Genomic DNA, 22,993 nt, shown 5'->3' with positions numbered 1-22,993 from the left:
CCAATTTTTAATTGGAGATACATTTTATAATGCCTTCATCTTAAAATGCTCCCCTGGAAGTTCTGATATTTAAAATTAGACAGTGTGATTCTTTAATGATTGTGATGGGCAACACACACTCTGACAATAATCCCTGAAAATCACTGCCATCGTTCTCTTCTATGGGTGTGCACCAGAACCACATGGCGAACTTCTACAACATCCGCGTGCTGAGGTCTCTCCAAACAAAAATAAATTCCTAGTTACAGGGGTACATTTACCTCTAATCTGCAAGACTGTATCAGAAAGTTAAATGTCAGCCTGCTTTTTTGTGGGTAAACTCATATCCCCAAAATTTATTCCAAATGCCTAAATCATCTCACTTTTGAAAGAAACTGGAAGACAAAAGCATCTCCTCTGCAACCGACATTAGTTAAAAGAAGTTTCACTAAAAAGAGAAAGCTATCACTCTCTTACAGTAAATGTACTTCAAGTGCCTTTCCCCAAAAGTGACCTTGACTTTGCACTACAGATTCCACACTTTTACCCCTATTGTCCTAGAACAGCACATGCCTGCTAGGTGACTAGCTGAAATAAAGAACTTTTTTTTTATAGCACCCAAAGGCTTTTTGAACAACATGGTTTCTACATCCACCCTTGGCATTTGCTGTAAGCAAGAGAATTAACTCAAAGAAAAGTGAGGCAATATATTGGCTACAAACTAAAACCAGTATTTTAATTTGAAATAATCAATCTAATGATCAGTATGGTGTTATAATATGGAGTTAGTGTTTAAAACTTGAAAATTATAACTTAATAAAGCAGAAAATTATCAAGTTAAGGAAATGATATAAGCTACATTCATTATAAAAGTGACGTAATTTAAACACCTTATTAAGAAAATAAAAGGATGACTGTACTGCAAACAAGAAAAAATCACCAATAATAGATATTTTGGTATAGGGGACCATTCTATGTGGCGTGGGGATGTAGCCCAGCCTCCAATAGGAAAGTCCAGTGGGAACGAGGTCTGGCACACAGGAGCCACACCCATGGATAGGTTCTCCCGTGGGGAATCAGGCCTGCATTGTGCCTAGGCTGCTATGATACTTGGCTTTTGCTAAAACTCCCTCATCCTGGATTGAAGCAGAAATGTTTACTGTGTATCTCTAAAGTAACTTTGTAACGTCTGTGCTAAACCTCCCACTTATGGAGTGTAACCAGTTCAATCACTTTTCACCTTGATCTGTAACAACCTTCTCTTTGAAGTAATTAGCAACATTCTTTCCTCTGTTATCTGTGACAGGTAATCACCTACAGTGAACCTGTGCATAGTAAATGAGGACCATTCTCCATGTACTGTGCCCAGAAAAGCAATAAAAGCCCTTCCAGGTGGAGGTCGGGGCTCTCTCTCGCACTTAGACAGTGGCATGCTGTCCCTTTTTCTCCACAGGACTTCTGTAGTCTGTGTAAACTTGTCTCTTGCAGCCATGACACACAGATCCTGCCAGCCAGGGTCCGCATCATTTTGGTTTGTCACATTTTAGGAAATGTCTAGAACAGTACTGTCCAAAAGAGCTGCGTGATGATGGAAATGCTGTATTTCTGCACTGTCCTACAGTGGCTACCAGCTATACCTATAATGTGGCTGGTACAAATATAGAACTGACCTTGAAATTGTTACTTTTTTTTCATTTAAATTGCCACACAGGGCTAGTAGACACCACATTGGACACCACAGCTCTAGAGTTTTACCTTTTTTCTTTCCTAGCACGTCATACTTTTCTATTTTCTCTTGTAAAACGGACTTCAAAATCCATGGCCAAGATGCCAACTTAAATAATGATCTGGGGTTATTTCAGTGCCCTGAAATATACCTTCACACAATAAACAGGACACTGGACTTACGGGTCTGATATCAATATCGCACATTCCAACACTTGTAGTGACAACGTGACTGACTCCCAGCATTGTATTTCCTGACAATCCCTGCAACAAAGCACAGTGAGTGGTGACACAGAGAACTTCAAACCATAAAGTGTATCTAAAAAAATTTAGTATTATTTATGTTTTATAATTATATAAGATCTGCAGATATACAGGAAAAGCCAGGCTAATTATGAAATAAACNAGCACGTCATACTTTTCTATTTTCTCTTGTAAAACGGACTTCAAAATCCATGGCCAAGATGCCAACTTAAATAATGATCTGGGGTTATTTCAGTGCCCTGAAATATACCTTCACACAATAAACAGGACACTGGACTTACGGGTCTGATATCAATATCACACATTCCAACACTTGTCGTGACAACGTGACTGACTCCCAGCATTGTATTTCCTGACAATCCCTGTAACAAAGCACAGTGAGTGGTGACACAGAGAACTTCAAACCATAAAGTGCATCTAAAAAAATTTAGTATTATTTATGTTTTATAATTATATAAGATCTCCAGATATACAGGAAAAGCCAGGCTAATTATGAAATAAACTTTCACACCTTTACATTGGAAGGGTCAAACAATCCTTCTGGAATCTTTAACCGTTCTGCTCCAAAATCACAGTTGTAGCCATTGGGGAATTCATAATGAACAGTTGGCATCTGTGCGGCTACTCTGAAAACATTAAACTTTATTAAACAAAGATAAAAATAGTACTCTTCAAAAATTATAAACTACTAAGGAATCAATGGACATAAAAGCAAATTGAGAATAACTGTTTTCTTTGAAAATGTTATTCCATATTGCTTAATATAACTTTTTACCTTTTGACCAGTTAAGCATATTCTAATTCTTTTTTTACCTAAATCAATTCCTTTCCTTATTTAGGAAGTATATGGTTTTCTAAAAGATTAGTAAGAAGGTTTTCATGACCTATTAAATTATGTCTTGTAGTCAAAATAAGAAAACATACTGTTCATCATAAGTTGAATCTGATACTTGCAGTACTGAAGCTTGAAAATCCTGGATAACACACTGTGGATAAAAACAAGAAAGCTTAAGAAACAAAGTTATTGAGATTTACGCTTGCAATCTATACCTCTGTACCATTATCTCCAAAATACTTTTCTTGAGTACTTACCCTGGGTGGGTAAGTACTTTCAAGTGCATAAATCTATCCAGCAAGGACTCTTGAGTATCAAAGAAACCCAATTATATGCATCTGAATTAGAAGCTAAAATGCAGAACAGTTAAATCAAAACACTAATGGAACGGTGATGAGATAAAAACTGGGAACCCTTATACCACAGTCTTGCATAACAAAACCAGTTTCAAAACACTGTTTTTACTGTAAAAATATGCTCAGACTTAGAAGATTTCATTAGCTAAATACATTAAAAACATGCATATATATTGCATATGAAGTAATTTTTAATGACTGCATTAGTGTAAAACACTTTAAAAATTTGCTCTGAAATACAAATGATGTCTTGGTTTTAAAGGATATATCTTGTCTAGTATCCTGGCAAGTTTACTAACCATCTTTACAAGTCTTCCTTGTACTGAACACCCAGAAAAATTCTCTATATTTAGGCACAAAAACATTTAGAGAGGATATATCCCTGCTTTTATATTCTTTTACTATGAGAAATAAATGTATATTTGTGCTGTGAGTGTTTGTTTTACCAACATCTCCTGGTTGGTCAGTAAGTCATATATTCAGAAATGTGCCCTGGCTGGAATAACTCAGTGAATTGAGCATCTGCCTGCAAACCAAAAGGTCCTGGTTTGATTCCCAGTCAGGACACACGCCCGGGTTATGGGCAAGGTCCCCAGCTGGAGGTGTACAAGAAGCAACTGATCGATGTTTCTCCCATAAATCAATGTTTCTCTCCCTCCTTCTCCTTCCCTCGCTCTAAAAATCATTTTAAAAATAAAAATAATGGAGTTTTACTACAAGGAATCTCTCATTGGCTCCTTGTTATCAACAATAACAATTTTTTTTCATACCTGGTTGAATGTAGGAAAGAGAATATAACTGAGCCGTACCAGCAGGTCACTACACATGAAAACCATTTTCTCCACCAAAAAATATCTAAAATAGCATAATGCTCATTTCCCCCCGCCAAACCAAAGTTCCTTCCAAGTCTCACCACAGTAATCCACATAAATATATAGTTTGTTCACATATTGCGTTAGGCAAAAAGCTGGTTCTGTTTTTTCCATACAATGGCTCTAGTAGTACTTAGTTATCTTTAACTTCATTCAAAACAATTTTGTTAGGCTGTATTGTGACAGCTGTCATATCAGTGTGCATTAAAAAATTTATCAAAATTGGTGAATGTTTGTGTAGTCATTTTAACAGTGAAGATGGAATAAAAATATACATCATTTTGACATATTATGCTTATTATTTCAAGAAAGGTAAAAATGCAATAGAAACACAAAAAGATTTGTGTCGTGTATGGAGAAGGTACTGTGACTGACTGAACCTGTCAAAAGTGGTTTGAGAAGTTTCATGCTGGAGATTTCTCTCTGGACGATGCTCCATGGTCAGATAAATGAGATGAAGTTGATAGCAATCCAATCGAGACACTGATTGAGAATAATGAATGTTATACCATGTGGGAGCTAGCCAACATACTCAAATATCCGTATCAATAGTTATTGGTGAAAACAAACTTTTTGGTCAACCTAATATTTGGGAAGTATGAAATACAACCTAACCCCCCCAAAACCTATTAATTCTGTTTGTAGAATATCATTAAAAAGGTAAAGTTTGAAAACTATGCTCATATTGTATTGTAAGACTTACAGGCTATAACTCTTTCATAAAGAGGCTAATGGTTACTTACGTTACACATATAATTGTGCCAAGATCTTGTAACCGGCGGCAACTTCTCTTTTTTTTTCCAGTTTGCTGGACATCCTTCACGCACAGGTTCCTGAGTACCAAGAGCATAAGCTAGGATAACAGACCTCATAACATGAGGTGAAGAGGTAGAGATAAATTCCAAAAAGAAAATTCAGGGAAAATATAAACAATTTTTTTATAGTAAAAATATAACAGGCCTGGCTGGTGTGGCTCCGTGGATTGAGGTCTGGCCTGTGAACCAAAGGGTCACCAGTGGATTCCCATTCAAGGCACATGCCTGGGTTGCAGGCCAGGTCCCCAGTAAGGGGCGTGTGAGAGGCAACCACACATTGATATTTCTCTCATTCTCCCTTCCTTCCCCTCCCTATAAATAAGTGAAAGCTTCATATATACATATAATTCAGTAGTCATCACTTACTTTTGATGCAATCATATATGGAGGAATGAGTTCTATATTCATCTCCTGGAAGAGTTCTCTGCATTGCATAGTAATAAAGTCTCCAGCAAGGGGGGATTTCACAATACCTGTGAAAGAGAGTAAGTAAACAAGGCTAAGACAGCATTAAGTTCAAACTCCTTGGGACAAATGTCCTCTGTGGATTTATATGTCAATAATTCTCTTCAATAAGGAGAATGGACAGAGCTATCCCTCAAAGCATGCATGAAGCTATGCATCAGTTTTAAATCCACATTACACACAACATTTAAAAAAAATCTCTTTAAAAAAGACATTATTTGGAAGTTGGTATGTTTTGACAGCCTAGTTTCACTGTCTGTGTCTTCTTGACAGCTAACATGGTCTCAGAGCCTGCTGCTCAATACACGTACCTTGCTGAAGGACGTAGCCGTCATGGACTGGAATTGCAGTGGTATGAGTGGCTCCACTGTCCAAAATAAGCCCAGTAGAGCGCCCATTAGCAAATCTAGTTTAAAGCATTAAGGACAAGTAAGAATCAAGACTCCTAAAAATAATGTTTATTATAAAGGGAAGGTTTTATTAGGGCACTTGTAAACAGAGGCATTATGGCTTGAAATGTGTGAAAGTAAACCTGGGGCTTAAAATTGCTATCAACTAATGACTCTGGACTAAAAACAAATGACAACAGGCAGGACTGACTTCCAGACCGGTGGTGTGAAGAACTTGGGGAACCCTCTTTCCCACAGACAGACCCGTTAAGTTGGTCAAAATGAACACAACCACACACTGAGAGTCTCTGGAGATATGTCTAAGGGTTTCTAACAAACTGAGAAGCATTTACTTAACGAAATCCACAGAAACCTGGTAAGCACAGAGGGACGCTGTGGACTTTGAGCTAGGAACTAAGGGCATGTCACAAAGAATCAAAGTAGTCAGCAGCATGGCAGCTGAGTGGTAGTCCCCATCCAGGTTGACTCAACACCATGAATGTGGGCAGTTCCCACTTGGCACGGCTTTGCCTGGAACATCTTGAACCACTGTTTAGCAATGGGGCCATTTACCTGGTCACCAGACGTTTACTCTGCATCTACTGTGTGCCTAGTGATGAGTCTCATGGTCAACAGAGGAGAGAAGAAAAGAGGTCAGTCTGGTAGCAGCATTTCTTCAGCACAGAAGACACACAAAGGTGAACCTATGGCCTCTGCCCTGAGGTATATCTTGTCCAGTGAAGTAGAGATCAGTAGGTAAAGCTGTAAAAAGAACAGCTCAGGATGATGTCCTAGGGGGTATTAAAGAAAAGACCACCTGACCAACCCCAGAAATCCTAGTGTAAACTAGGGAGGGGACATTGGGAAGAGCAGGAACGTGAGAAAAGGCTGGGAGCCAAGAGAGCAGGTGAGGTCAGGGAAATAAATGTAAGTAGTTCAGTAGTATAGCCTGGAAGAAATGAAGGAAAGAATGAGGAAGATGATTCTGGCTTAAAGCTGATTGGCAATTAACAAAGATTATTTTTAAATTAATTAATAAATTAATTAATCAATTAATTAATCTTTAGAGAGGAAGGGAAGGAGAGAAGGAGAGAAATATCAATGTATGGTTGCCTCTGGTGAGTCCCCTGCTGGGAACTGGCCTGCAACCCAGGCATGTGCACTGACTGGGAATCGAACTGCGATCGTGTGGTTTGAAGGCCCGAGCTCAATCCACTGAGCTACACTGGCCAGGCCCTTAAGAAAGATTATTAAGAGGAAGGGTTGCAGTAATCCCAGAAACAGCTTGCACCTAAGTAGTTCACAAGTACAGCCTGGAAGAATGAAGAAAAGAATGAAGATGATGATTCTGGCTTAAATTGGGCTGGCAATTACCAAAGATTATTGGAGCTTCAGTGTGAAGAACGGGCAAGATGAGAGGAAGAAGCATGGAGGGTGTTTGGAGGCTGGGAGGAGGGTATAGGGCTGATAAATGGTGAAGGACGGAGACCTGACTTGAGCTGGTGAACACACAATATGGAGATGCTGTGTTGCAGCACTGTGCACCTGAAACCTACCTGTATAATTTTGTTAACTAGTGTCACCCCAACAAATTCAACAAAAAGGGGAAGAAAAATCTTAAAAGAAAAAGTTGCAGTAATCCTGAAAACAGTTTGCACCTAAGGCAAGGGTAGTGAATATAGAAAAAATAAATGGATTTGGCAGATGTTTGGTGAAAAATACATAGGTCTTGATGACTGATACATTTGAAGGGTTAAAGAGAAAGATTTCAGGTCTGGGCAACTGCAGGAAGGAATAAATTTGAAGGGAGAGAGATAAAGTCAGTTTTGGACAAAATGAGCTTAAAGTGCTTACACAGATAACTAATAGAACATGTTCTTCTGGACAGCTAAGCCTGGAGCTCACAAGAAAGATCTGGAATACAGATATGGAATGGAATTTTTCACCATGTAACTGGTGTCTGAAGTCAAGGAAATGTGTAAGTTAAGCCAGAAAGAGCATGGCAAGAGACACGAAGGACTATGGGCAAGACAACAACGAGGAATGGGCAGAGATCATCAGAGAAAAGGAGTCTGAGAATAAAATGGCTAGAAAGAGGGTTAGTTATTTATCTTTGCTTTTTACTGGTACTCTATTGACCTCTTGCTACCTTTTTAACTAAATTCGTTCTCCAACAGTATGCAGCTTGGACAGCAGAAAACTGAAGCCTTCCTTCTAGCTTAAGGTGTCAGCAGGACAGAGCCTGCGGCTGGTGGACAGGAGAACTCAGCTATCATCAATCAAGCGAGATACAACAATGCTACTGTTCTCCTCAATACTTTTGTGTTAGCCCTGACCAGTGTGCATCAGTTGGCTGGGCATCATCTCGCTAACTGAAAGGTTGCTGGTTCGATTTCTGATCAGGATGCAGGTTGACAAGAGGCAACCAATTAATGTTTCTCACCTCAGTGTTTCTCTCCCTCTCTTTCCCCTCCCTTCCCCTCTCTCTAAAAACAAATAAAATCTTTAAAAGATATTTTTGTTTTAGAAAATATAATTACTGTTTTCATAAAAATGTTGTGTTAACAGGTCTATTTTTCGCATTTTAAACGGAACTAATCAATAAAAATTAAATCCTTAGTTTTAATTTGTCACGCAATAACACTGATAGACATTACTCACATAAACAAAAGCTCTTAGAGATCTTCAGTAATTTTTAAAAGTGTAAAGCAGTCCTGATGCCATCATTTTGAGACATCAAAACAACTTTAGAATAACACTAAGATGTTGTCTTTTTCACCGTCATTCTCTCATGAGTATATAGGGAAGTTTGCCAGAGGGTATGTTGTGTGTGATACAAAACTTACTGAATGCAAAAGCATTACATGAGACTTCAATTTCCACTATTAAGTCCAACACTAAAGAGATGTTTTAAAATTTTTAATGATGCCACTCTTCTCATTATTTTTTTGGTTTTGGAAAATTGCAATTTTTCTTGAAAATATTTTATGTTTATTAACATATAATAAATTTATTACTAATTAAAATAACAGTAAGCAAATATAATTTTAACTTTCTGTTTTAATTTATAATATGGTATATACTGCCAGATGCAATCCACACAAATAAATGCTACGGATGTACAAAGTTTGAGAACTGTTGAGCTAGACGACAACCCATTTCCCTGGCTGGTGGTGTTACAGTAAAACACCACCAGCCAGGGACACCCAGAAATGTGGGAACTTCTACAGGACAACCTACTCCCTGAACAAAAAAGGGGGAGGGAGGAGAACCCATACATTAAAAGAGATCTAAGAGACAATGTCCAAATACAACATATGACCCTTGTTGTTTGGACCCTGATTCAAACATGCTAAACTTTCTAAAAAATAAGATCAACTGTGGTTACACCTTTTTGTTGTTGTTCTTAAAGAATATGGTAAAATCTTTTACAGATACATGCTCCAGTTTGTATGGATAAAGTTAAAGTTGTCTGGGATTGCCTTCAAAATCGTGGTGGGAGGGGGGGGATAGGCGAAGCTATAACTAATGTAACCTAGCTATGAGCTGAAAATTGTTGAACCGGGGTGATGAACTTATCGAGGGTCAATGTAATAGTCTATCTTATTTTGTGTCAGAAATTTTCTATAACAAAAGGTTAAAAAATAAAACAATGTCTGCTTATGTACTCCCTGTAAGAAAGCAGCCAAATAGACCTACATTCAAATTCAGAACTGCCATTTTCCAAATTGTGAACTTGGACCAATTTGCTTATTTTGATTCCATTTCCTGATGGGGTTAGTAAAAACACCAAGTGAGATAATACACACAATGGGTCTGCTAGCACTCTTCATCTTCAACTCAAAAACTTCCAGTGGTTCCCTAGAGTCTAAAGTTCACATTTTTCATAGCTGATAAGGCCCCTACTGTCAGAATTAAACCTATGTTTATAACTCCCGAAGCCAAACATAGATCTTTGAGTATAAACTAAATCACTGTAACAAACACACTGGTTTTGCTACATCATGTCCAAGACTTACAGATGTTAGATTAGTTACCACAGTGATCCTCAAGTTTACATAAAAATTACCTTAATATGACAGCCCTCCAGGGGAGTATAATACCTAATTCAAGATCACACCACTGCAAGCACTCCAACTTGAACTCTAAATAAAGGGCTCTTTCTCCCATATCACACAACTAGCTTTTTTTTTTTTTAATTAAAGGTTGTCAGGCTACTATACTACTCTGCAAATCTACCATAATTACTACACAGAAATTTCAAATTAATCATGCATTTCTTTACGACTTTTGCCAATGATTATTTTGAAGTAATATTAAAAGCTATTACTTAGCTTCTAATAAGAATATTACATTACAAATTCTTTGAGATGAGGGCATACTTATCTGTCCCTTTATATATGCTTACAAAAACTATCTGGTGATTTAGTAGTAAGGGAAGTGATAGCCAATTCTGCTTTTCTATGGTATTGGAGGAGAGGGAGGAAATGGCAGTCTTTGAACTATATTTTAGCCAATTGGATACAACACTGCCTCCTATGCACATTCTCCTTCAAAAGACAAAATCCTTAGTAACTTTGTTAACAAGCAGGATTTCAGTGCATCTGCCCCCTACCCTCTCACATTTTCTGGTACATCACTTCCAATAAGAAATACTAAGAGATGGGTAGCTAACAAGCAAGACAGAAAGACCCCAAAGTTCTGAACAAGAAGAATTAGCTCCTGTCTTCCTGCTGGGGCATCCCCTTCGGGAACACCACACCTACTTTTACAGAAAAGCTAAGCGTTAGTCTTTCAAGGATACGCAGTCAAAACTGCAGTTTTGCAAAGGAAGAATGCGGGGATGTTGTAGTGCTCAAACATCAACTCTGTCAGCTTCTCTCTCTTGGCTCTAGTGTTCCACTGGACAAGAAGAAAAGAGAAAAGCACGTCATTTGTTGTTTAAAAACTAAAACGTTGATTTATCTCAAGATTCATCACGGCACTATATTAACAAATACATAAAATGATAAAAATAGAATAAGACACCATGGCAAATAATCTTCATAATAACAATTTTACAAAATCTAATTCATTTCAATAGATATGAAATGAAATAGATTTAATAAATAAATATAAATTATAATTTGGTTATTATTTAATAAATTAAATTATCTGCTTCAATGAATTCCAGAAATTACCAAGTTTTCAATTAAGGAAATTATGCTTGTTATAAACACAAAGTATTACTAAATCTTAAGAGTGAATCTAGTCTTGGCCAGGTAGCTCAGCTGGTTTAAGCATCATCCTGAGATACCAAGGTTGCAGGTTCAATCCCCAGCCAGGGCACATACAATAATCAACCAATGAATGCATCAATAAGTGGAACCGCAAATCTATGTTTCTCTCTCTCTTCCTCTCTCCCAAAAATAAAATTAAAAATATATTTTTTAAAAGAGTGAATCTAGTCAGCATAATCCTAAGTATGAATTTTATACCACCAACTTCTCCCATTTATACCTGCTACTCATAAAAGAAACCAGAAGTTAACTACACTAACAGCAGATTCATAACTTACTATTTTGCAAGAGGCTCCAGTCTAGCAATTTGCAGCCCTCGTTCCAACATCTCCCCCGGACTTCTCACCTGAGTATAAAAGCAGCTACATACTGCACTTCTGGCACAAGGGACAATTCCCTAACCAAAATGGAAAGCAGCCCAAGGATTCTAGTGTTAAGTAAATCCCTGGAAAAAATAGATGAATAACTACCAGAACTCATTTGGGTGCTTTGATATTATTCTGTGAATATTTTATTTATTGAAATAAAAGTGCTAGTATTATTTAAAAATTAATCCCTCTCCCCCTAATTTTCAAACATCAGAATATAAATTTCTAAGCTTCCTTAAAGAAAAAAACATTTTTCTAATGAATGGTGGGGGGGGGGGGGAAGAAACATTAGAAAGGCAAGTCTTGTCCTTACCGGTGCTTCTGACATGAGGACAGGATGCAGGCTGGGCTCTGATTTCACGTGCATCTTGTAGGTGTGATCCAAAATAGCCTGGAAACTATCCCAGTCCTCAACTAGAATATAAAATCAATACCTTGAAAACACTGCTTAGTTGGAGATCAATGCAGCATCTTCAGAGAGATTTTTTCTAAGATTTACCATTAAATACTTTAATACACAGAACCTACTTATTCTACAGCTGTACTTCTTAACACAGTACTTTAAATAGATATCATCTTTGCTTTTACATTAGAAACTTTTTGCTTGGTTGAGATACACTGGCAAAAATACTGCTACATGGGATATCTGAAATTTAACTTCCTATGTTTTCTTCTAGGACTTTTATGGTATTAAAACTTATTTTTAGGCCTTTTATCCATTTTGAGTTTATTCTGGTGTATGGTGTACATTGGTGGTCTAGTTTCATTTTTTTTGCATGTACTTGTCTAGTTCTCCCAACACCATTTATTGAAGAGGTTATTTTTACTCCATTGTACGCCTATGCCTCATGTGTCAAATGTTAATTGACCATAGAGACACGGGTTTATTTCTGGACTCTCTATTCTGTCCCACTGATCTGTGTGTCTGTTCTTACGATAGCATCAGGCTGTTTCGATTACAGTGGCCTTGTAGTATAGATTGATATCAGGTATTGTAATCCTTCCTAATTTGTTCTTCTTTCTGAAGATTGCTGAGACTTTGGGGTCTTTTTTGAGTCATTACAAATTTTGGAAATACTTGTTCTAGATCTGTGAAATATGCTATTGGCATTTTAATAGGGATTGTACTGAATCTATAGATTGTTTTGGGTAGTTGGATATTTTAATGATGTTAATTCTACCAAATCATGAACACAGTACATTCTTCCATTTATTTGTACCTTCCTTTATCTCTTTCTTCAGTGTTCTATAGCTTTCCGAGTATAGGTCCTTTACCTTCTTGGTTAAATCTATTCCTAGATACTTCATTTTTCTTGTTGCTATAGCAAATGGGATGGATATTTTTCTAGATTCTCTTTCTAATAGTTCATTGTTGGTGTACAAAAATGCCTTAGATTTCTGAATGTTGACTTTGTATCCCACTACTTTGCCAAATTCACTTATTAGGTCAACTGGTATTTGGTGGAGAACTACAAGGTTTTCTATGTACACTAACATGACTGCCGATAACGACAGTTTTACTTCCTCATTCTCAGTTTGGATGTTATTTCTTTTTCTTGTGTGATTGCTGTGCCTACAACTTCTAATACTATGCCAAATAAGAGTGGTGAAAGCAGAGTCCTTTATCTTGTTCCTGATCTTAAGGGAAACACTTTTAGTTTTGCCCATTGAGTATGATGTTAGCAGTAGGTTTTTTATAAACACAAAACAAGTTTTTAGAAGGAACCCCCATCTTCAACCCTGTTCTCCTATTTCAAACTCTTCCTGGGTAATATAATGCAGTTCCATATCTTAAGATCTTTTCATTTGCTTACAACAAACATTAGCACCTTTGTTCAAACACTCTGAACTAACAAATTCATTTACTTGCTGTGCAGAAAGAATTAACACAGCAGGCCTGAGAAAGGCCTGCTACAAGGTTGACCCTTAGTAGACACCTGGGGATTTAACTGGTGAACAGTTCTCTGCACTGACATAAAACTCCTTACATGATTAAGAGTAGCTCACTGTGCCTAAATAGTTTGTACAAAGAATGTGGCTTATGATGAACACCTTCTTTCCTTCTGGGAGACTAGGATTTTGGTATTTGATAGGCACAGGATACCTACATGACCATCTCCCAATAAAAACACTAGTGGACAACACACATGTGGTTACAACTCAGTGCTGGAGGAATCAAGCACATCCTATATGACTGCACTGTGTGAAGACTCCTAGAAGTTTGTACTGCTTTCCTCTGGACTACACTCCATGTCCCCTTTCTCCCCTTACTGATTTGTTTGTATCATTTCAGTGCAATAATCTTAGCCTTCGGTACAACTATACACTGAGTCCTGTAGTCCTTCCAGCCAATAACTGAATTTCATGTATTAGCTACTTAGAGATTAGTAACTCACTGGCTTTTAAGACCATAAAACTTGCTTTATGCCTGTATTCCTACCTCAATGCATGGTACTCTTAACTCCATCACCCCAATAAAAAATCTAGGACACTTTCCCAATCCTTGTTTTCACCAATCCAATCAATCACTTAAAAACCTATTGCTTCTGGATTATCTCTGAAAGCCACCTCAGGATCATCACCATCAGTGTTACAATTTAAATATTCATTTCTCGCCCTGGCTGGTATAGCTCAGTGGATTGAGAGTGGGCCTGCGAACCACACGATCGCGGTTCGATTCCCAGTCAGGGCACATGCCTGGGTTGCAGGCCAGTTCCCAGCAGGGGACTCACGAGAGGCAACCATACATTGATATTTCTCTCCTTCCCTTTCCCTCTAAAGATAAATAAATAAAATCTTAAAAAATAAATACTCATTTCTCCACTGAACTCCTAACACATTTAACTAAACCTCTTGTCTATAGTACCTTCCTCCAGTCTAGCCTACATATTGCTCTTAGAATGATTTTTCCAGCTAGCAAATATGAACATTTCACACCTCTGTTTAAATTCCTTTTGGGTTACCTTTATTACCAGCTTAATACACACCTGGCATGGGTGATGAGTCCTTTTATGATTGTTCTTGGTCTACCTTCCTTGCACCTGGCCACAAGGTACTCAGTGTTACAGCCATATATGTACAACCATTGATGACATTTCTAAACATGTAAGTTCCTTCCACAACTCCATCTCTTCACACATGCTGGTTGCTCTGATTTATCTGTTCTTGTCAGTCAGGCTAAATCATATTCACCCATCAAGATTCAGAACAAAACTTGCCTCCTTTGTGAAAACCATCACTGACCCCCAATGACAGAGTTAATGCCATTCCTCCCTAATCCTACTGATGATCAGACACAGCTACATTATGGCACTTATCCCACATTTTTGTATATATACATCTATGCCTCCTACCTATGAGTTTCTTCAGGAAAAGAAACGTGTTTTATGCATCTTTGTATTCTCAGTATCGGGTGTACCAGTTTGTAGAATGAAAAAAATTACTGATGTTCAACTCATAGGAAGCTGTTACTTTACATCTAACATGCGCACCCAGTACACTCTGTGTTTATAATCAATTATGTAGGAAAACAAAATCATACCCATCCCGTTTTTCAGCGGTGAAATGGCCTCCATATTCTCCCTGGGGACACGCAGGGCATTAGTATCTATGTAATAGGTGGGACCGCCTTGTTTGCCTTTATCACCATCTATTTCCATCAACGTGCTTCCATCATCTCTTTCTAACACCATGCCAATAGCGGTGGGGAAATCCACCTGTAAGAGTCAAAAACATAACACACTAGTTTTACCTGCTTTTATCAGAGACTCATTTTTCTCCCCAAACCAATGCCTTCTATCATATTTGAGCCAGTATTTCTGCATGAATTTAATTCTACATGAACAGCCCTCATACAGCCAATTAACTCTAATGTTACACTTACCTTGGGACAGTCCTCACCAGCATAACCAGCTCTCACAGTATAGGATCCAATGTCAAAAACAAGGGCTCCAACTTCATCTGATGAAATGAGAAAATAATAATTAACATTAAAAACTTACAAGTATCATATGGAAATTTAAAAAGTACTTAATATGCTCAAAATGAACATGCTCAAAATGAGAATGTATATGAACGCTCTATAAATATTAAACCAGGCATTACATTCATACTATTACTACCTTGAACCTAGCTTTATTTTAAATACACCTTCAGCTAAAGATTCATTTAATTAAAATATAATGTCATACATGGTATATCAGTAGAAGTTCAATCAGGAAAGAGATGCTAAACTAAAACTGGATAATTTCAGGAGAGTTTATTTAAGGGACAATTTACAAAAATATAGGGCATAATACAGCATAATAAGAAAAACAGTATGGTACTCTAGGACTTATAATATCAGAGATCTATTGCCATCTTTAGAAATAAAGAAATGTAGAAGAAACTTATTCCAGAACCCAGAGTTGTGAGTTTGGAGGGCTACCTGACAGAAGCTGTGACCTTCACTTAAGGGGTAGCTGGCTCATAGAAAAAGGAACCAGGTTAATAAACACACCAACCTCTCTGCTTCCTCTCCCCATTGGCTAGTGTGTTCTTATAAGTTCTCAACCAAATTGGGCTATTTCCAAATGTGAAAGGGGTCCATATTAATAATTGTACCAGAACAAGAGTCACAAATCAGGAAGTATGGATACCCTACCATTAGCCACGCCAGAGGTCAAGGGAGCCCACTGATTTAATCTACATGGGTCAATGTTCAAGGGCACAGAGAGGGTGGAAATGTGTGGTCGGTGGATCTGGAGGAGCAAAGGGAAGACATCTAGTATACTTTAGAATGATTTTTTATACATTAGGGAAATAATATTCCATCCAATTAGAGAACAAACTCAGCAAAATTCCAAGTAGGACTCTGAAGAACGAAATAAGGTATATTAATATAGGCCAGCAGGAAAAATCATTAAAATGAACATATCATCAAAGTTTGCATGTTTAAAAAATTTTTAGGACATAAAGTTTAATGCTAAGAGAGAAGCCTAGTAGTCTTTTTTACATTCACATTATACTTTACAATTACTTTGGCTGAAACAGTAAGCCTCCTTAAACAAAGCACTTGGTTTTCCAGGCACCGATTTTTCAAACAAGGATTTTTTTCATTAAAAATAATAAAGAAGTACTATTTACTCCCAATAAATTGGCTAAAATTAAAAGTCTGATAAGACCAAGAGCAAGTGCTGACAAAGATGTAGAGAAAGAAGATACTCTGGTCTCTCTTCAGATCATATAAATTTTTTGCCTTTTACTAAAGATGTAGAGAAAGAGAAGTTTTTATACCTCTCCTAGTATAAGCTGTAAATTGGTATGAACACTATGGGCAATTTGCTCTTAACTACTAAAGCTGAAAATATGTATTCACAGAAATTACACATACCTTCTTTAGAGAAACTCTCACATATATTGTAGAAAGATACCTTCCAGAATGTTCACTAGGTGTGTGACCTTGGGTGGTATTTACTAACTTCTCTACTTTACTTTCCTACCTTATAGGATGGTATAATGATTAAATGTGTTAAATGTTTTAATGCAAGGGTGTCAAGCTCGTTTTCATTGGGGGCCACATCAGCCTCACAGTTGCCTTCGAAGAACCAAATGTAATTTTTGGACTGTATAAATGTAACTAATCCTTAGCTAGGGGCAAGGAGCTCTATATTTGGCCCTTTGAAGGAAACCACGAGGCTGATGTGGCCCCTGGTGAAAATGAGTTTGACACCTGTTTTAATATATGCTAGTACTCAGAACAGTTCCTACACATAACAAGCACTGTCAGTGGTAGCTGCTGAAATAATTAGAATTGTTACACTGCTTGCCATGGGAAAAGACAGAAATTATCTAGTGGTCTCTCAGCAGGGAAACAGATAAACTACAGTGTATTCATATATTGACATACTACATACCAGTTAAAGGAATGATCTAGACCTACATGTGTCAACATGGAAAAATCCAAAAGTATCAGGTTAAAAAGTTACTGTATACACACACACACACACATATACACACAAATAAATGTATAAATATACACTTGTATATGTATATATGCGCATATGGCATGTGTTTGTATACACATCTATATATATTATTATGATCCTACCTAACTCATTATGGATACATACATACTTATTAAAAGTATAAAATATGTGTAGGGTCTGAGAATGTTACATAACGACCCCAGTTTAGTGTTTACCTCTAAGAGGAAGAGAGGAGAGCTCTACATCAGTAATATTTTATGTCTTAAAATATCTGAGGCAAATATGGTAAAATATTGCATCTATTAAAACTAAGTAGTCAGTACAAAAGTATCACACATAAACCTACATATAAATTTTATTTTTTAGTATGTTTGAACTATTTCAAAAATTTTTAAAATGAAACTTAAAAATATAAAAAGGTCACAGACATAAACAACAGTGTGGTGATTGTGGGAGAGGAGGGTATAAAGGGGATAAATGGTAATGGAAAAATACAATAAAAATACATTTAAAAAGAAAAATCAATTATTACACTACAAATATTCAGAGTTGAGACATGACATGTTTACAGAATGATCTTATTTTTATTTAAATAAAATAAAGATCTACCTATCTTTATTTTTAACTTGAAAGAAAGTTTCTGTATTTGGTATATATCCCCAAAGAAATTAACCATTCTCTATAAAATATTCTGATCCAAATTACTTTGTCTGAAAGTAGGGGTCCTTAAAAGCAGAACAATGCATCTGATTTCACTATAGCATGTAAACTCAAGTACAAATCCTAAGTTTACCAGTAAACTTAAATTTGTAAACTTTATTACTGATTAGCCAGAATCAAATAAAGAAATATTCTAAGTAGCCCTGGCTGGTGTGGCTCAGCGGATTGAACCATAGGGTCACCAGCTCAATTCCCAGTCAGGGCACATTCCTGGTTTGAGGGCCAGGTCCCCAGCGTGTGAGGGGCAACCACACACTGAGGTTTCTCTCTCCCTCTTTCTCCCTTTCTTCCCCTCTCCAAAAATAAAAAATATATAAAATTAAAAAAAAAGAAATCTGAATTATGCATTCTTCCTAAAGCTAAAGATCGGTGTCCAAACTGGTCAAAAGTTATCTTGGGAATGAAACAGCTGTACATTTAAAAATTTAAACTACAAAAATTTTAAATTTAAATTAAAAAAAAAATTTTTAAATCTTCACCCAAGGCCACACTGATTTTACAAGAGAGGGGAAGGGAGGTAGAGAGGGAAGAAACGTCAATCAGTTGCAACCCAGGCCTGTGTCCTGACTGAGAAGTGAACTCGTGAACTTTCACTTTGCCAGACAGTGCCCAACAAACTGAGCCACACTGACCATGGCAAAAGATCTTAATAAGCATTTAAGTTAAAAATACAATCTACAGTTAATTACACAAAATTTAGGTGAGGGTTTTGGTTGCTTTTCACAGTAAACCCTTTGGAAAATGTGACCCACTATAAATACCGGCCATATAGTGATAGCTCAAACACAAAATCAATTACTTTCATGAATTTTAAATGCTTTTTATATGAAATAGGTTTAGACCTATTTACATAACAAATGAAAAACAAGATGATTATCCTGAATAACCAAACCATACATGAATATGCAGCTATATATTTGTAAAATGATTTATAGAAAAACCAAAAAATCTCTTTTAAATAGTAATGGTTTTTACTGAAATGCTTTTCTTCATCCAATAAAGTTTTGTTCCCCATTTACTAGGAACTTATGTCACTTTGGGCTGTTTCTTCAACAAGGTGAGGTCAGCAGTACCAACTCCTATGGCTGTTATGGATTAACTGAGTTAATGAAGGTATTAAATGCAACAAATGAGAAGAATCTGGAGCAGGTCTTGGTACACAGTATACACTTGATAAATGTTAGCTGCTGACATTACTGTATCCATTTCTACCTAACTCTATTAATTGATTCTTTGTAAGGAAATACTCAGTCTAGGTCCTTGAATCAGTGACCCTGAAGGGCAAAAGAGTCAACAGCCTCCAGGTCACAAAGGCACACAGATCCAGTTGTTCTGTCAGGATCACATCTTCACACAGGGCAGAGGTAAATCATGAAGATCCGCTTGGCTTTCTCCAAAGTGAAATGGGAGATGGGAGACGACTCATGTTCACATTTGAGAGATCAAGACTGAGGATAGAATAGGGAAGGAGGCGGTGAAGGTCAGCCTATCAAGCTACTCTCAAAACACTAAGAACTTTGAAAACAGCATTTTTATCCCCTGCCAATAAAATGCCATCCTCTTCAGGGACAGCAACCTTACCAGACACAATAAAAAGAGCAACTTTGGTGCTGGCTCCTCATTCTCCAACTCACCAAACAGAAGCACAAAACAAGAATCATACACACCTGTGTTCCCTGTAGGTCTCTCACAAAAACCAAGGCTCTGACTCGGTAGAGTTACAACGGGGCCTGGCAGTCTGCAATCCTAAAAAGATGGCAGGTGATGCTGAACTGCTGCTCCGCGAACCACACTCTGAGAGCCGATGCAGCATTATCTCCTTCAACCCTCACAACCACCCCAGTGGCCAGTGTGGGGAAAGACAAACTTTCCCTCCCCCTAACAGTTCTTTTGGCTGGTCTAACAATCAAGTAGACAGGACACAGATTAGGAGAAAAGTTAATAGTTTAATGAGTACATATGTACGGGATCCCTGCAGACACGAGAGTCAGAGACCCCACATGCACTAGGGGTTCAGAGACAGAAAGGTGTACCCAGATCTGTAAGACATTCTAAGCTAGGGCTGAGCTAATGACATTCTAAGCCCCCTGAGATAACTTCGGGGGCTTCGAAGGGTCCTTGCAGGATGATAACAAGACAGCAGTTGTTTAGTATGAGGGGGAACCCTAAAAACTGAGAATTTCTTTAAAATGGATATTTATTCTTACACGTTTAAACTTCAGTCACCTTCCAAGTACCCTCCATTTGATGGGATACACCTAATGGTGACTTTTTTCCACTGCTGAACACAATTTTGAACTCATTGATTTTGATGCCTTTAAGTGCTTGTGCCGTTTTTCATTTCACCTCTTCCACACGAGCAAAACGTTTCCCTTTGGGGACTTGTTTCAGGGGGGGAAAGAAACAAAGTCTTTTGAGGCCAGATCCGGTGAATAGGGAGGGTGGGACACAGGGGTCATGCTGCTTTGGGTCAAAAACGGAACACTCAGTGTGGTGTGGGCAGCTGTGCTCCCAAATCACCCATCATGAAATGAGCAAATGAGGTGAGTTAAAAAAACCCTCACTGAAGCCAAATGCAGCCTCTCACAACACCACCAGCTGGTATACTGATAATGATGGGAGGGAACCTACAGTACAACGGCCCGCCCTCCAGAAGGTAACTCTGGGTTTCCTTGGGTCACCCCTCCTGAATACAAGTCTGCTGTGTCAAAAAAGGTGGGTCAAAAAGAGATTATTGCTGACAGTCTCGTGTTATGGCCAAGGTCCCTAATTCTTCTAGGTAGTTAAAGGGAGGGGAAGAAGTTGCTCTTGAGCCTGAAGCTAAAACTGACATTAGCTCGAAATAAGCCGCATACTACTGAGCCACGTCTTGGGGTGCCTGCTTCTGAACCCCCACACTAGGAACTATCCTCTCATAACCCAGGAGCCTGAGTTAGTTAAAGTGAAGTCACCTGCCCAAGGCCAAAGCGCCCCGGGAATGGCGAGGCTGGTGTTACGCTCAGGTCCCTCCAACTCCCTGGCTCCGGTCTCTTTCTTCCACACCACAGCCTACCCAAGCAAAGCGTCCGTGAATTACTGGCGTTCGTTCCTAAATCAATCCCGAGCACTGCCGCGCAGGAGTAACTTGCAGAACCCACGGTCAACCAACAGGCAGGAGCTGCTGAAGGGTGCGCGGCAGCGCTCGCGCTGAGCGCGGACGGGGGTGTCCGTCCTGAGCGGCCGCCACGCAGGCCATCCCACCATCTCCCGCGCTCGCTGAGCCATCTACGGGACGATGCGGAAACCCCGCGTCCAGGCTCGCAAACCGCAAGGAGTTTAAACTCGAGCGCACACCCGGATCAGCCGAGGTCTGAAAACGCTGGAGAGAGGCGACCACTGGCTGGTCGTTACGGCCCGGGCTCGGCGTGCAGAGCCCTGGTGGGAGCTTCACTCCCTGCCTCGATGGATCCAGGTTCAGCCCCTGCCGCAAAACGGGCGCACCTCCCCGGCCCTCTCCTTAAAGAATGGAGGCTGGAAGGGGCCGCGACGAGGAGGACGAGGAGGACGAGGAGGACGAGGAGTCCGGGGAGTCCGGGGAGTCCGGGGACTCCGAGAGCCAGAGGCGCTGGGCGGGGACGGGGCGGGGAGTCGGGAGTCCAGACACTGGGAGACCGGAAGGGGCCGCCGCCGAGGGGAGGGGTGAGGAGGGCTGCGGCGGGGGTTCCAAACCCCGCACTGAATTGCGCGCTCACTCACCTCCTCCGTACACGCCGCCGCTCATGGCTGCTTGTGGGCGCAATTCCAACGCAGAAGGCTACCGGGAAACGTGACGGCGACTACGGGTCCAGACCAGCGGTAGCCTCTGACCCTTTTAACTTACCCCGCCACCCCCCTCAGGCAACAAAGCGGGACCCACACACCCGGTGCGCAGCCACACTTGCTGCCTTCCTTTTTCAGCCAATCGGGAAAGGCCCGGCTATTTTTTAGCCACTCATAACTGGGTTCTGGGGCATCCTGCTGCGGCCATGTAGTGCTAGCCAATCGAAGACAGCCATCGGGGCGGGGCGAGGGAAAAGCGACAAAATGAAGGAAGGAATTGGCCCGGGAAGGGGCAGTGGCGGACACAGTGGCAGAGCGAGCGGCGAAGGGAGGGGGAAAGTGTCGGGGCGGTTCCGAGAGGGTTGCTTGGCGAAGGTGGGCCCGGCCGTGGGATCAAATTAAATTTCTGGGAATTGGGAGAACGTGTCTTCACGTGGTGATTGCCGGTTTGGGAGTGTGGTGAAGACAGATGGATACTTTTTTTTTAATTACATGTATTTTCAACTAACTTTTATGTTCAAGTAATGAAAATGATGTGCTCCACTTTGGGGTAGGGGAATCAATATATCAGAGAAACCGATAGTAGTCTGTAATTTTTTAAATGGTTGAAAGTAATTAAATGAAGACTGACAAAGTTAGGTAGCACTTTAATACTTTATTATTATTATTATTTTATTGCCCTGACTAGGGATGGAACTGGCCACCTTTTGCTTTGTAGGATGACGCCCGACCAACTGAGCCACACAGGCAGGGTTACTTATGTTTTTAATTTTTTAATTACATAAAAATTATACTCTTAAATCGTCATCCATCCTTTTTATCCTGTGAGGCAGGCAAGAACAATGTAATCAGTCCTCATCAAAGTGAGTACCTGATCATAAATACATCTCAGATACGTCTTAGTCCCCTGTCCTGCCAGCACGGTTGAGATCTCGTAGTCCCTTCTCTGGATTCCTGCGACAACTTGTTGCTTTGCTTCTTGGTGACACTGCAGGCAGCTTGATCTTTGAGAACACCCAGTTCTGTGACACCACTCCAACTCGACCTTCAAGATCAGTAGTATATTCTTGTAGTTGGTAGCAGTTCTTAGGTTGGCTTGTCTGGAGCTTAGGCGCACAGGGGCTGCTCTGAACCTGAAGATCAATGGAACAAAGCCTCCTTC

At 39.2% G+C, this 22,993-nt stretch overlaps 1 protein-coding gene across 2 annotated transcripts in view; it reads right to left on the bottom strand.

Annotated features, from left to right (window-relative positions):
* Positions 1 to 21,963, bottom strand: part of LOC118995667 (actin-like protein 6A) — a 30,714-nt gene extending 8,751 nt beyond the window's left edge. The window contains exons 1-11 of one of the 2 annotated variants that reach the window (XM_037058783.1): positions 21,769 to 21,963; positions 15,231 to 15,307; positions 14,889 to 15,063; positions 11,661 to 11,761; positions 10,505 to 10,602; positions 5,623 to 5,717; positions 5,213 to 5,319; positions 4,775 to 4,864; positions 2,893 to 2,954; positions 2,480 to 2,594; positions 2,250 to 2,330 (exon numbers count right to left, since the gene is read on the bottom strand). In XM_037058783.1, coding sequence (XP_036914678.1) covers positions 2,250 to 2,330; positions 2,480 to 2,594; positions 2,893 to 2,954; positions 4,775 to 4,864; positions 5,213 to 5,319; positions 5,623 to 5,717; positions 10,505 to 10,602; positions 11,661 to 11,761; positions 14,889 to 15,063; positions 15,231 to 15,307; positions 21,769 to 21,793 — 1,026 coding nt within the window. In that variant the 5' untranslated portion in view covers positions 21,794 to 21,963. Of the gene's footprint in view, positions 1 to 1,887; positions 1,969 to 2,249; positions 2,331 to 2,479; positions 2,595 to 2,892; positions 2,955 to 4,774; positions 4,865 to 5,212; positions 5,320 to 5,622; positions 5,718 to 10,504; positions 10,603 to 11,660; positions 11,762 to 14,888; positions 15,064 to 15,230; positions 15,308 to 21,768 lie in introns of both variants that reach the window. The other variant, XM_037058782.1, reaches the window with a different exon arrangement.
* Between the last annotated feature and the right edge of the window lie 1,030 nt (positions 21,964 to 22,993).

Source organism: Sturnira hondurensis, unplaced genomic scaffold, assembly GCF_014824575.4.
Source record: "Sturnira hondurensis isolate 20B ecotype Veracruz unplaced genomic scaffold, ASM1482457v3 Scaffold0010173, whole genome shotgun sequence".
NCBI lineage: Eukaryota > Metazoa > Chordata > Mammalia > Chiroptera > Phyllostomidae > Sturnira > Sturnira hondurensis.
Note: the sequence above shows the minus strand (reverse complement) of the source record. Positions and strands in the feature narration are given on the sequence as shown.